Below are 14,061 nucleotides of genomic sequence, written 5' to 3'. Positions count from 1 at the left end.
TTCAGAATGCTCAGAAGATACATGTTTACTGTAGGACCATAAAACGTTTGAGACTTTTGCATCCAAGACTTGTAACCTGACTTTTGAGTGGGCCACACTATGAAATAATTTACTTATGCTATTTTTTCAGACCCAAAATATTATTTACAGAAATTACAAATAAAACCTTACTGGAAAAGCTTTTTGTGTTGTTCGTGGGCAGTGGAAAAATTCTGGATAGCAGGAATTCCTGTTCTTTCATGTCTGCAGTTGGGTCTATACTGCTTGGACTTGAGAAAAAATGGCATTCAGAGGGGCAGGAAGGACTCTCTTGTGTTGGTAACATCTGTACACAAACGATTTGTAAAGTTACAACAGTAAAGGAGGCAAAAATATTTATACTTCTGTATAACTGCCCCCTGCCCATATTGTATGACAACGTAAGTAAAGATAGAGGCAAACGTGATGTTTTTCAGTTAGAAGGAATAATTTATCAATCTGCCTCTGGAAAAAAAAACTGTCCTTAGTTTCCTTAAAAACAGAAGGTTGGATTGAAAGAGCCATGAGTGGGACCTGTCCTTAGAATGGATCTTTCCAGCCGCTCTTTTCTTGTTGCGGTGCTCTAAGCCTCCCAAAATACTACCACTGGGAACAATCAAGAATGCAGCACAGATACCGGTATAAGTAGGGGATTCATGTTTAGGCTCCCCTTCCCTGCATGAGCAGAAGTGCCATGCCTGCCAAACATGCAAGGGCTGATTTAGTCCCATATTGTAGCTTACATTTCTAACAAATGAAAAAGTGCAGGAGAACCAGTGTGGTACTAGGGGTAAGGTAACCTAGGTTCAAATCCCCATTTAATTAGGAAGCTCACTGAGTAACACTCTCTTTTAGATTCACCTATCTCATAGGATAATATAATAGGTTCTGAGAATAATATGGAGGACAGAAGAACTATGTATGCTGGCTGAGCTCTTTGGAAAAAAATGGAGGAAAAAGTAATAGATAAAAACACAATGCTTATAAATGGAGGCCAAATGCACATTTTTAGATTTTCTCTGATTTTTTCCCCATCATTTAGCTAATTGTACCTGTCGTAGAACAAAGTTGGAGTCCAGTGGCACCTTTAAGACCAACAAAGTTTTATTCTGGGTATAAGCTTTCATGTGCACACACGTCTTCAGATACCTTGAATAAAACTTTGTTGGTCTTAAAGGTGCCACTGGACTCCAACTTTGTTATGCTGCAACAGACCAACACGGCTACTCACTGAATGTACCTGTTGTAATTAGATTTTCTCTGATTTTTAGAAATCATCTAGCTAATTGCACCTGTTCTAATGCCTCAGTTTGTGATATCACACTGGTATAGTGGTTAATACACTAAAGTACAGAGTAGCACATGTTAGGCATGAGCTATCATTGGGTTTTTTACTTGAACATTTGCTAAACTAATACTGCAATCCTAAACAAATTTCAATGGACCAAGAAGGGTGTGACTGTGCTTAGGATTGCACTGTAAGTATAACAATAAATTTAGATTTATATTATTATTTATAAGGTGCTATCAGTGTGCACCTTAGAAACTTCTGTAAGCAAAAATTAAACAGTTTTTTAACCTTGAGAAAACTGTGGTTTGAAACTGGTAATGGGGAACACAACAGAAGGAGAAAGTAAGGGGGAGCCAATGTAGAAAAATAAAATGTTAATGGGCAGTTACACACACCTTAGCTTGGTTCCAGTTGGGAGCAAAGACTAAAGGTTAAGCCAAAAGCTACATGGAAGGTGAGGTTTGAGGAAGAATATGAAGGAAGAAAAAGAGGTGGCAGCAGATATGTTTTAAGAGACAGAGTTCAATGAATAGGGGCTGCAAGGGAATTGTGTTCATAAACAAATTCATGCCTGATGTTTTAGGAAACTGGTCAAAACAAATATAGGAAATCTTTCCTTAAGTTTTGACATGGCTCTATTAAGGCATATGCGATGTTTTAGTCTGACTTACAGTATCTCCAATAAGTTTGCATTCCGTGTATTCTATGGCTTGATTTATTCATTTTCATAACACATTCACAGATTTTTAAAACCTGTCTAAAATAAACCTCACTTTACCTTAAAGAAACCAGGGAGCACAGGGCTGCTCAGTTCCTGATCTGAGAAAAAGCAATCGTCCCTTGCCATGCTTTCAGATTCTGCCAAATCAGCGTATGGATCCCACCTAAGATGTGAACAGGTTTCTCTCGTCATGACTTCACTAGCTGCTGATCCTTTCAGCTGGTACCCTTGAAATGCTACTGGCTATATAACATTTAATTAAACAAATATTATAAAAGAATAAAGAAATGGATTACTGAGAAAAAAGAAATGAAAGAATGTGTTTGCCCTCTTAACTAAAAAACAAGGAAACTAGAAGCCACTAAGCTCACTGACGGCCCCGGTCACACGGGAGGTTTAGGGCCGGAAGAGGGACGGATCGGGGGCGCAGCAAAGGGGCGCGATCCCACCGCAACATCTGGGAAGCAGTGCGCACCCGTCCCCGATCTGGCCCTTCAGGCCGAAAACCCGCAATGAAAACAAACCACCTACAGAGGTGGACTTACCAGAAAGGCTGCGGCAAGCGCGGCCGTCGGATCGCTGGCGCATCCTTCTGCCGGTGCATCCGAGGCTCCTGGCCAAACTGCGCATGCGCACACATGCGCAGCCGGCTGCCTCGGCCCCCCATCGGTGGCTTCCTCCCCGGCATCTGATCGTGCCGGGGAGCAACGGTGCGGCGGCTCGGGATCTGTGTGATCCCGCCACAGCGTGTCTCTTTTGGTGATGTTTTTTTCTGCTGTGTGGCAGGGGCTGACATGCTACACAAGCTCCCTTTCAATTGCAGTCAAAAAATCTGGAGAAAGCCTCAAGAATGTATATTCCTTCCATCCAAGCCTTGCCTTCCTGGAACAAATTCTGGTTAAGTTTAAAAAGAGTTTGCTTAACACAGGATTCAAATCGCACTTTGGCTGCAGAAATTCTGGTTAACCTTAAATGTAGTTGATGCTACTGCTGATTTAACAGCTTCAGCTACAGAGGGCTTGTGGCAAAGGAGTGCATGTTCCTGAAGCTGATACGCTATTTGTTAATCATATTTCATAGAAGCCAGCATTGTGTGATCTACTGACGTTCCTGCTACCTCTTACACACCTGAGACTATTTTAGACTAGAGCAGAGGGACCTAACCTTGTTGAGCCTATGGGCAATTATGAGTGGGCACCAGCATAAAATGGCTGGTAAGGTAGATGGGACTGATCACAAAATGGTTGCCATGGGGGAACTGGGGACAATTACAAATGCTGGGACATTGCAAGCCATGTATCCTTCTACCATAGAGGCAGTTGTCTCTGAATGGGTGCTCCCTAAACACACAAAGGTCTGGCAAGCAAAAGTCTTCTGCTGGATCCTATTGATTGCAATCATTTATCTATGAATACTTATCTTTCTTTTAAAATTACATCCCAAGTGAAAAACCAGACAGGCAATTATTACCATCCCCTAACAGATCAAGAGATCTCTTACTCATGCTCAAGGCCTTTGCAGTTGCTTGGAGGGAGTTTTGATTCGACCACCATCCCTTTTACAAAGCAGATCAGCATGCCACATCACACACCACTTTTGAAATACTCTGTTTTAAAAAACAGCCTCTCATGGTCAATAGGACATTGCTGTTTGAGAAGCATACACCCAAAGACCCCTTGGACACAAGGAACTAGTTACAGCTGTATCCCAGTCATTTCATTTATTAAATCAGCTCTCTATACCTTTGATTGACTTTCAGCCACTCCAGTTGGACTTCGGCCATGTAGCATCTTGGCTACAGCTGCTGCAGGTTTCTCTACATGATTGCTTAAAGAACAATGCTAGAAATAAATGATCATAAAGAGGTCAAGAGAAAGATGGGATATTCTGTACTTAGCACACATTTACTTTCGACTATAGTGACTGAATAAGATCAGCAGAATAAAAAGGGAAAAAATGCCAGGTGATGGTTGTCCGATTTATTATTGTACAAAGAATTTAATTGCTGTGGACAGTTCCAGCACTCAGTGAATGTTCTGATTCCCCTTGATGAAGCCTGTAAAGTGAAACATGTAGGGACTTAGTGCAATAATAAATTGGACAGCTACCACCTGCCATTTCCCTCCCCTTTTTGTTCTGTTGGCACATTGCTGGGTGCAGCCCATTTTTTCTTCATCCTTGAATAAGATTAGACCACTAAAAATCCCTTCAACATTATGTATGACATTATGTATTGCAGATGAAAAACATCTGGAACCATAAAGGGGCCGCTCAGTGACGTATAGGAGCCCTCTTGCTGTCAGGATGCCATACAAGCAGTTGGCAGCCCAAAGGTCATGGCCACCTGCTGTGGCCCACATAATTCCAAGAGAAGGTCCAGTCTCAGACAATGAATTTCAGTATTACAGAGTAAAAGCTTTACTGAGTCTTACATGCTTTACTTGTTCCATAAAGTTGCTCTGGTAGGTCCACTGACCCACAAGACCCAAATTTAGGGGGCTGCAGATGAGGGTGGTATCAGAAATGCAACACATGTGTATATGCACCAAAAAAAAGGGGCCTTTGGCTTGTACAGCATTATTCTTAGCTCTAAAATATTATTACTTTTCTTAATAATCAATAGAAAAGTATTTCCTAAAGTTACCGTTTTAGATGCATCAGAACATGAAGACATCGTCACATTTTCAGAATAAGACACTTCAGCAAAATGTTGCCTAGCTACAAAACAGAGGAAAGCACAGAAAACCTAAGTCACAATGAAATAAAGAAAAATATTTAAAGGATTAATTGCATTATACAATGAGTCATACCTACCAATCCATTCATTACTATTAATTTTTATGAAACAACAAATCTTTAGAAAGGTAAATTTCTATGACAAAACTTAAGCACTGGAAAATGTTCAGCTCCAGATCTTTGATTCCAAAAAAGAATAAAATGACACAGGGTAGATTTGGTTTGGTGAAGAGGTTAAGAGACTCTTATCTGGGAGAACCAGGTTTGATTCCCCACTCCTCCACATGCAGCTGCTGGTGTGACCTTGGGTCGGTCACACGTTCTCTGAGCTATTCTCTCAAGAGCAGTTCATGAAAGCGCTCTCTCAGCCTCACCTACCTCACAGGGTGTCTGTTGAGGGGAGGGGAAAAGGAGATTGTAAGCCACTCTGAGACTCCAAGTGAAGGGTGGGGTATAAATCCAGTATCTTCTTCTTCTACTGTAAAGACCCCCAAGACTATAACTGATAAAATCGACTCTTATTGAAAAATCCCTCACATGTAATCTCCCATTCTGGTATACATTGGTCACTTTTTACAAAAACACAGCTCCATAGTTAGAAGAGTCTGTAATTACCCTGTTCACACCTCAGATGGTAGCCTCCCACCTGATGCCATACGGTAAACTGCTTTTTTACTTGAGGGAATCTGAAATTAGAGTATCTGTGTGGCAAGGAGGAGGAATACATATAATAAAAAAAACCTGTAAGATCTGTCAGAATCACAGCCACACAGTAATTTGAGAGCAAGGGATTGGTGCCAGTTTGGTGTAGTGGTTAAGTGTGCGGACTCTAATCTGGGAGAACCGGGTTTGATTCCCCACTCCTCCACTTGCACCTGCTGATGTGACCTTGGGTCAGTCACAAGCTCTGGCACAGCTGTTCTTGAAAAAGAGCAGTTTGTGTCAAAGTTCTCTCAGCCCCACCCACCTCACAGGGTGTCTGTTGTGGGGAGGGGAAGGGAAAGGAAAGGAAAAGTTTGTAAGCCGCTCTGACGAGTGAAGGGCGGGGTATAAATCCAATCTATTCTTCTTTTTAAGGTTCTTGAATGAAAGTTTTCAACTGATTAATAGCACCAGAGCAAGTGCGAGGGAAAAAACCAGAAGGACATGCAAGACATTTTGGTGGATGGGGTGAAACTAAATTGCCAACAGGTCTGGAGAAAACTGTCCCAATGCTTTAACAGAAGTTTCATGTATGGAGTGTGGACATGAGCAGCTGAAGCTTTTCATGGCATGCAGGTAAACTGAATCACAATAATGACTGGATTTTAAATCCCCCCCCATGTTTTTAAATTGTTTGTTACATTTCTTTTCAGTTGTCTTGAAGTGCGACTGAAAAAAAAGGCATCACAAAACTGAAGAGGGACACTGATCTTTTGAATGCTTCAATTGTAGCTTTTTATAACAGCCCACCCCTATAAAGCCCTTAGCTGTGTGTGTATTTATGTACCTTATGCCAGTGATTTTTACAACTCCACTATTAACCCCATACCATAAATAGGGAGGCAAAGGAGAAGGAGATTGGATTTATACCCCGCCCTTCACTACCCAAAGGAGTCTCAAAGCGGCTTACAAACTCCTTTTCCTTCCCCTCCCCACAACAGACACCCTGTGAGGTAGGTGGGGCTGAGAGAGCTCTTGACAGAAACTGCTCTTTTTCAAGAACAGCTGTGCCAGAACTATAGCTTGCCCAAGGTTATCCAGCAGGTGCAAGTGGAGGAGTGGGGAATCAAACCCGGTTCTCCCAGATTAGACCGTGCATTTAATGCTGTTTAATGGGTCTCTGACCGTAATAAAATGATGATGATGACCGTGCATTTAACCACTACACCAAACTGGCTCTCCTAAATGGCTCACCTAAAGCCACCTTTGTGAACCTTCCTCCTTCACCACTCACTTGTATAATCCACTTGCTACGCTACTGTGTAGCTGTTCAGTTTCCAAGTACATTTTAAAACTGTTTTATTAGAGGTACAGTAAAAGTTTTGTTGTCAGGCACTCATTGGCAACGGGGGTTGCTGCCAGTTAATCAAATACATTAGGCTTACTACTCTGCACAGCCTCCTGTCCAGAAGAATATACATAGACCAAACACCACCCTCTTGGGAATGCCATGGTGACAGTCCCCACTCCTGGAGAGACACTTCCTTTTCCCCCAAACCACCCTAGACATCAGGCAGTCAAGGAGGCTGGATGCCCGGGAACCCTCCCACAGAGCTGGCATCCAACAGCTCAAGACAGGCTGAGGGGAAGGAGGCACCCAAGGATGACATCAGCTGGCAGCTTTGACTGACAGAAGAGAGGCAGTGGCCAGAGGCATGAAACTGTCCAGCTGGATGACACACATATGCCTGAGGATGCAAGGGTATGGTAGCTGAGGAGGAGCTTGTCCTCTGGGCAATGCTGATTAACTGAGCTTTAGGGATAATCAAGTGCCAGATAACTAAGCTTTTACTGGGGTGGATCCTACCCCTACCCTACCACGCCACTAAGCAAAGTTTATTTATATTGAGACCCCACATTTCCTTTTGGCTAGTCTGACACCACTTTCCAAATTAAGTGGTTCTTCCATTGCAGGAAGAACCTCACAAATTGAAAGAGGCCTCGTTAGGCTGGAGGATCACTACTCAGAGGATGGTTGGATCTACCCCACTGTACCAGGGAGTGCAAATATTTGAAGAACATTTGAACAAGCTGTTTTGTACTTTTATGAATACTTCTGTTTGAAGAATTTTGTTTTGCTTATCTGGAGTTGTCTAGTAATAACGGGCCTTCATCTTCCACAGGCTTCCATAACAATCCTTCTACTTACAGCTTAATTTGATACAGAGAAACATTCTTCAAAGATAAGTGCTTGCTTACTTTAAATCACAAGTATAAAATGGAGCCACTTAGCTTAATATTTAATGCATATGCTTTGCCTGCATATACTTTAACAACTGCATCTATATGTACACATTTTCCCCCAGTATATCTGTAACTTGAGACATTATGGTTAGTACAAACTACAGAAGGCCCAGTGTAAATGTACCTCATTCCAATCAGGAGAATGACAGGCATGTTACTGTTTGCTCATGAGGGCATGTTAATATATGATGAAACAATTGCCTTCAGGTTCCATGCAAAATTCTGGTTATGATGTTTAAAGCTCTGCACAAGCTTCACAGACTTCAAGAATTGCCTCTCTTGCTGTGTGCCCGTTTGTACTCTTAGACTTGTTCCACGCTCATAGATCTAGTGGTCATCCTTTGCCGCTAGTCTGATTGAAAAGGCCCAATTCCTCATACAGGAGAATTGCCGCATCAACATCCCAGAACGGCCAGGAGATTCTATGCCAGGCCCCTTCCTTATTAACTTTCAAAGAGCCTATAAAATTTTGTTCCAGGGGGCATTTGCAGAAAATTGTTGAAATTTGCAGCATTAGTCTACTTAGATATTTGAGATTATTGCATTTATGGGATAAGCTCTGACATTTTGGTATGCATTTATTCAGACTGTTGTGTATTTTAGCCCTTGTCATTACCCAGCTTGTGTTTTATCAGAAAGGCCACATAAACATTAAAATACAGCAAAGAAAATATAATCAGCTCCTCCAACAAAGATTCTATGACCTTGCTTTAAAAACAGAATCAAGCCTACATCAATACTTATGATGGTGGAAAATAACCTAGGCTAAATATACTTAGAGGCCACTTAGCAACACTTGCAGATCTCCTTCTTCATTAGAATTTGAAGGGAGCATTTGAAATGGGAAGGAAGAAGCATTTAAGGCCACAGCGCATTCCTGCAGTCCTATAGATAGGATACTGCCAGTGCAATTATGTGCTGAGTTATTCCAGTCTAAGCCTGTTGATTTCAATAAACTGGAGTAACTATGCATAGGAATCCACTAGGGGACTGTTAAGTCTGCAGGAGGTCTACATAACACTGACTCCCTTGCCATGATAATACAGAAAGTGTTACATTCCCATCTTCCAGAACAAGTAACTTTCTGGTGGTAAATTATTTTATTATTATTTTAATTGTTGTACACTGCCCTGAGCCCGTTTGGGGAGGGCGGTATATAAATCTAATAATAAATAAATAAATGAGTAAGGGTATACCACAGCTTCACAGAAGGAAAAACCTCTCTATGCCTTTTTGATCCAACATTTTGAAAAGTTTAAAAAATGGCCGAGTGTATTCTGTACATAACGCCAGTCAACAAAATCATATGTCATGCCTGGAACTAGATCTCACCTAGAGTGTTAAACCTCCATATGGAGAAAAGCAATTGGATAAAGTAGTAAGATAAGAAACAATATTTTGAAATAAATTATAATCTAAAAATAAAAGCTAATAACCTCCGGGTCCTTCTTTGGATATGTGTTTCTCTGTCAGAGTCCCTCTCTGGTACGATAGGCCAGGACTTTCCTCGATCATTTGCAAGCTTTCCAAGGCTGTGCTGTGTTCTGTAAGTGACCTTAACAGGCAGAAGCCATTTGTCAACTTGGGAAGGCTAGAAGCTGAAGAATTCTTCTCATTTTCTTCAATGAATTCATTAAAAGCTTCTGGGGGACCAATTATATCTTCCAGTTCCTCCTTACACATTTGTGTTTCATCTGAAAAAGGCTCACAATCTAGGGGGTGAGCCCTTGGCCTGTCATAACTACTCTCTGGAGCAGCATCATGTTTATTTGCAATATACTGTGGAAAGCCATCAGAAGAACTGTTACTCTCTTCAACAGTCAGGATTGGACTAACTAATGCCATGTCATCACAAATATGTACAGAAGGAAGCTGTGAATTATTCCTCCCAGCCTCTATACCTTTGTTATTTTTGTCCATGAAAGAAATATTTGAATGGGGATGAACATATGAAATTACTTTTGTTTGAAGGTGAGATGTCTGAGTAGGACACTTCTTATTCATACCACAGCCTACATCATTTACCATTAACCAGTTTCTGCCAATGTAGTCAAGACCTGTATGAGTATCTGAATTCTCGGCACCAATTGCATTAGACCCTACTATGTCATCTACAAATGTAGCCTCTGAATATTCACTTCGAAAATTACATTTAGCCACATACTTCTTCGCATCCTCAAACATTTTGTCACAAGACTGTGAAGTGCAATTCATATTGCTCCCTTGTAGAAATGCAGACTGCATGCTATCCTTCCCCTCAGTAATACATGCCTTTTCTTCACTGATTTTTTCAACACTGACCTCTCTTTCTGCTTTCAAACGCGCCAATTGTTGTGAAAGCACACTATCTGCATGACACTCTCCATCCTCTGTGTCACTAAAATCCTGTATATCTAGAACATCAAAGTTAACTTGAATAAACTGCTTGGCTGGATCACCAAGTTCTCCATCTGAGAAATTTTCAGAACTTATTACTGAACATGGTTCATTTTGTGATTGATGGCAAAATGCCTCTAAGTTAGCAGCCACTGGGTATTCATTAGATTTGGAAAGATTAGCATCAAGTGCTTCCAGCAATACAACTTCACTTTTATTCCCTATATTCATGCAGGATTCAATTACTATAGAGCTATGTGGCTGCTTTGTAACAAAAGTTTTACTAATGGGAGAACTGCTGATTCCCAGGGAAGAAGGAATTTGAGGAATGTTTGTATCAACCTTGTACTGGTTCCTAGTATCATCACCCCCCTCCTTCAAGTCCTTTATAACTGGCTGCAAGTCACTAACGAGCTTATCATTGTGTCCTGTGTCATTGAGATCAGGAGGTTCTTCTGATACATGTGATGGCAAGTATGCATCCCATCGACTTTTTGTTTGAACATTTTTGGCTGTGGACGGCACACCCTGTATATGTTCAGTAGATTCTTTTTTAGTGCTGTTTACAGATCCCAACACAGGTGACATCTTCTGTTGAATCAAAAAGTCTGTGCTTCTTGATGGCTCAGACAGAGGCAGACTTTCTGGAGGAAATTGTGACGTTGTCAATGGTAGATTGTTCAGTGTACTGGCACGTTCACACTCTGGGGACATAGAATGTTTTTGTTCCGTGCTAAACAGTGGTGTTTTAGACTTGAGAAGTTCAATAATCTGTCCTTTACTCCTGATGTTCTGTGAAACTGCCACACTATTCATTGCATTGTAGTTTAAATTAACTAGCCCATTATCCAGGTGAGATTCTGGCTTCAAGTGTTCCGGATCTGCACTACCGGTACAATAACTAACATTCTGTACCACTTTGTGATGATCAGGATAAGGCATAAAAGACACTGACGTGATAGACTCAGTACTACTACTCATAAGAGCATCTCCTTTAAAGACTGGTAGTAAATTAGCCTCTTCCTTCTTCTGGTAAGGAGCAGAAAATAATGGAGAACAGACATAGAACTGAGACGGAAAGGATGATTCAGGACACTTAGGTGAAGCAGTTGCTACAGGTTCTTTCACTGTTGCCATTTTCTTTTCCACATGGCGTGGCCCTTGGAAACCCTAGAAGGAGGAATGCTTTCAATCAAAATTTGTAACCAGTTTAGTAACTCAAATCTTAAATGCCAAGAAGCAGGGTTAAAGGCAATACAGCTTGCTCACTGTAGTATTCATTCAGCAAGACTTTGTTGTAGCATAAACATGATTTTATACAGTAGGTTTGCTTTGAAGCTAAAGAATTCAGAGAGTTACAGTAAATAACACTTACACAGTCTCCTCAACACCATCCAAGGAGCCCAACAAAATGTTTGAATTTAGAATCAAAACACTGCTCCCAGTCCCTTTCAGTTAGTTCATCATATTGCAGCCCCATAGAAGGAAGCCATCTGGTCTAGTAAGTTACATAGCCATTCCGTGGAACTCTGTCCAAACTCTGGGAATTATTCAACTAAAATCCCATAACAATAATTACAGCTTCCTGTGTTTGACAGAAAAATGGAAATCCACCAGAGTGCCTCCCATATCATAGCTATGGAGCCTAGGGCACAATCCACAGAGTTTTGCTGCCTCAAAACGAATTCTATGCTTAGGGACACTATTGCTGATTGTGGTGTGTAATTTCAAGGCACAGTCTACAGAAGACATAAATAATATAAGATTATTTGTATGTAAAGGTAAAGGTTCCCTTGCTCGAAAGCCAGTCGAGTCCGACTCTAGGGTTGCGGTGCTCATCTCTGTTTCAAAGCTGAAGAGCCAGCGCTGTCCGAAGACGTTTCCATGGTCATGTGGCTGGCATGACTAAACACCAAGGCGCACGGAATACTGTTACCTTCCCACCGAAGTGGTACCTATTTATCTACTTGCAATTTCTTGCTTTCGAATAGCTAGGTTGGCAGAAGCTGGAACTAGAGATGGGAGCTCACTCCATCATGCGGCACACTCAGGTCTCGAACTGCTGAACTACTGACCTTCCACAGCCTGCAGTTCAGCATCTTAACCACTTGAGCCACCACAGCTCCTCTATTTTTATGTACATTTCAAATAATTTATTATGCTAGTATGTGCTTGCTAACAAAATAACTAGCTCTCTATCAGATTATTCTGTGTTAATCTCAGATAGTACAATGGAGCTTTTTGAACGTGAGCTGAAAAAGAAAAGGTGGGAAAAATAATGACGTACAGTAAATTTCCTTTTGAGGCCAACTGGCACATGCAGAGATGAGGCACGGATCCTCAAATTATTTGTGGTTAACATGGGCACTTCTGTGTTTTTTGGTAAAATATTATCACCATCAATTCCAGAATTTTTTTCAGCTTCGACTGTGATTAAGTATCGCTCACTTTCCAAGTCATCTCCTGATTTTACCTAAGCAGAGAGATAGGGAGAAGAAATAGTGAGGAAATGCAGTAGCATCTTCATAGGAAGTGAAACAACATATGGCATTTTAGCCCAAGCTCTACATATTTCTTTACTTGTGAGCAAGATCTACCTTCACTAAGTAAGATTTCCATAAATATCCCCAACGTAAATTAGTTGTGTGAGTATTCACTAATTGTATTTATAGCATACATTTCCTAGATTTCTTTTATGAACTATCACTTTCTAGGAATAGTCATTGGAATCTCCCCATAGCGCAAGTTACAAAGGGAGAACGCGATTTGAATTCAGCAGCATCTTAAAGACCAACAAGATTTCCAGGTTATACACTTTCGAGAGTCAAAGCTCCCTTCCTCAGATAGAGCTTTGACTCTTGAAAACTTATACCCTGAATATCTTGGTGGTCTTTCTTGCTCTGCTACTGCAGACCAATACAACAAGATGATGCAAAGGGAGAGAGGCTAATTTAGCAAAGTTGTATCAGTATCTTATACACGCAAACAAATGAAACAAGGCTACTATTTAACTGTATGTCACACTGTCAGGAAACATCAAGTTGAATCCAGTGAGCTTTTTTTGCTCCATTTCACCTCTCTGTTACTTATTACAGTACTATAGGGCTTTTATCGTGCTGGTGCCAAGATCCTCAGCATAGCATTATAGTGGTCAAAGGAGACTCCTTCCTCCCTTTTTCAGGGAGGAGCTGGTTGCATCCAACCCAGCAGTCGGAATCATGTTAATCATGCAGAAATCCTTTCCACTGCTGAGGTCCATGCAGGTTTGATAGTGTAAGATTTCCACATTTGGAAGTGGCCTCGACCACCATATCTTGAGAACATTTTAGATACTGTAAATATATCATGTCTCCTCCAGTTATAGAATTTTCAGCAGACATATGGTTCATATCTCTAAGCTTACTTCTGCATAGAAGTTTGGTTGAAAAGTGTTGATTGTAATGTATGAAACCTGGAGCTTTTCAGGACCAACTGGAAATAGTATATATTTCATTGAAAGCAGAATTTCTATGAATCACAGCACAATCAGAGTTCTGCAATCAACTAGCATTCCTGGTTGAACTAGGGGGTACAAACCCCCATTCTGACATGAAGCTAGCTGGATGACCTCAGACAAGACAAACGCCGTAAACTTCACATACCTCAGAGGGTTTTCCAAGAAAAGAGAAAGAGAGAGAGAATATGAAGAATATAAGCCACTATGAGCTCCTTGGAGGAAGTAGAGATACTCAAGAGATTAATTATATCCTATTTACGGTAAATTCAGATGTCACCAAAATATAAGACTCAGCCTTGGGTCAACTCACAATGTAAAAGTTATTATATGATTTTGTCCTTTGTCAATTATTTTATGACAGGAGGAATCTATTTTTAGATTACCGTTTAGCTTGCCTGACTATATATCTTACCTAATGCTTGATACAGGAAACTAGAATTAATTGTAACTTAAGGTGAGATACTGGGTAGCAAACCA

At 40.9% G+C, this 14,061-nt stretch overlaps 1 protein-coding gene across 1 annotated transcript in view; it reads right to left on the bottom strand.

Moving 5' to 3' along the window:
- The window catches only part of ZGRF1 (zinc finger, GRF-type containing 1), a 48,443-nt gene that overhangs the window by 33,911 nt on the left and 471 nt on the right, over positions 1 to 14,061 (bottom strand). Inside the window, exons 4-9 of the mRNA XM_015411876.1 lie at positions 12,376 to 12,561; positions 9,149 to 11,258; positions 4,675 to 4,748; positions 3,773 to 3,871; positions 2,088 to 2,273; positions 172 to 325 (exon numbers count right to left, since the gene is read on the bottom strand). Coding sequence (XP_015267362.1) covers positions 172 to 325; positions 2,088 to 2,273; positions 3,773 to 3,871; positions 4,675 to 4,748; positions 9,149 to 11,258; positions 12,376 to 12,561 — 2,809 coding nt within the window. The remainder of the gene's footprint in view (positions 1 to 171; positions 326 to 2,087; positions 2,274 to 3,772; positions 3,872 to 4,674; positions 4,749 to 9,148; positions 11,259 to 12,375; positions 12,562 to 14,061) is intronic.

The sequence above is a fragment of the Gekko japonicus genome, unplaced genomic scaffold, assembly GCF_001447785.1.
Source record: "Gekko japonicus isolate JY-2015 unplaced genomic scaffold, Gekko_japonicus_V1.1 scaffold402, whole genome shotgun sequence".
Classification (NCBI taxonomy): domain Eukaryota; kingdom Metazoa; phylum Chordata; class Lepidosauria; order Squamata; family Gekkonidae; genus Gekko; species Gekko japonicus.
The sequence above is the reverse complement of the archived record's forward strand: the minus strand, read 5'-3'. Positions and strand labels throughout refer to the sequence as shown.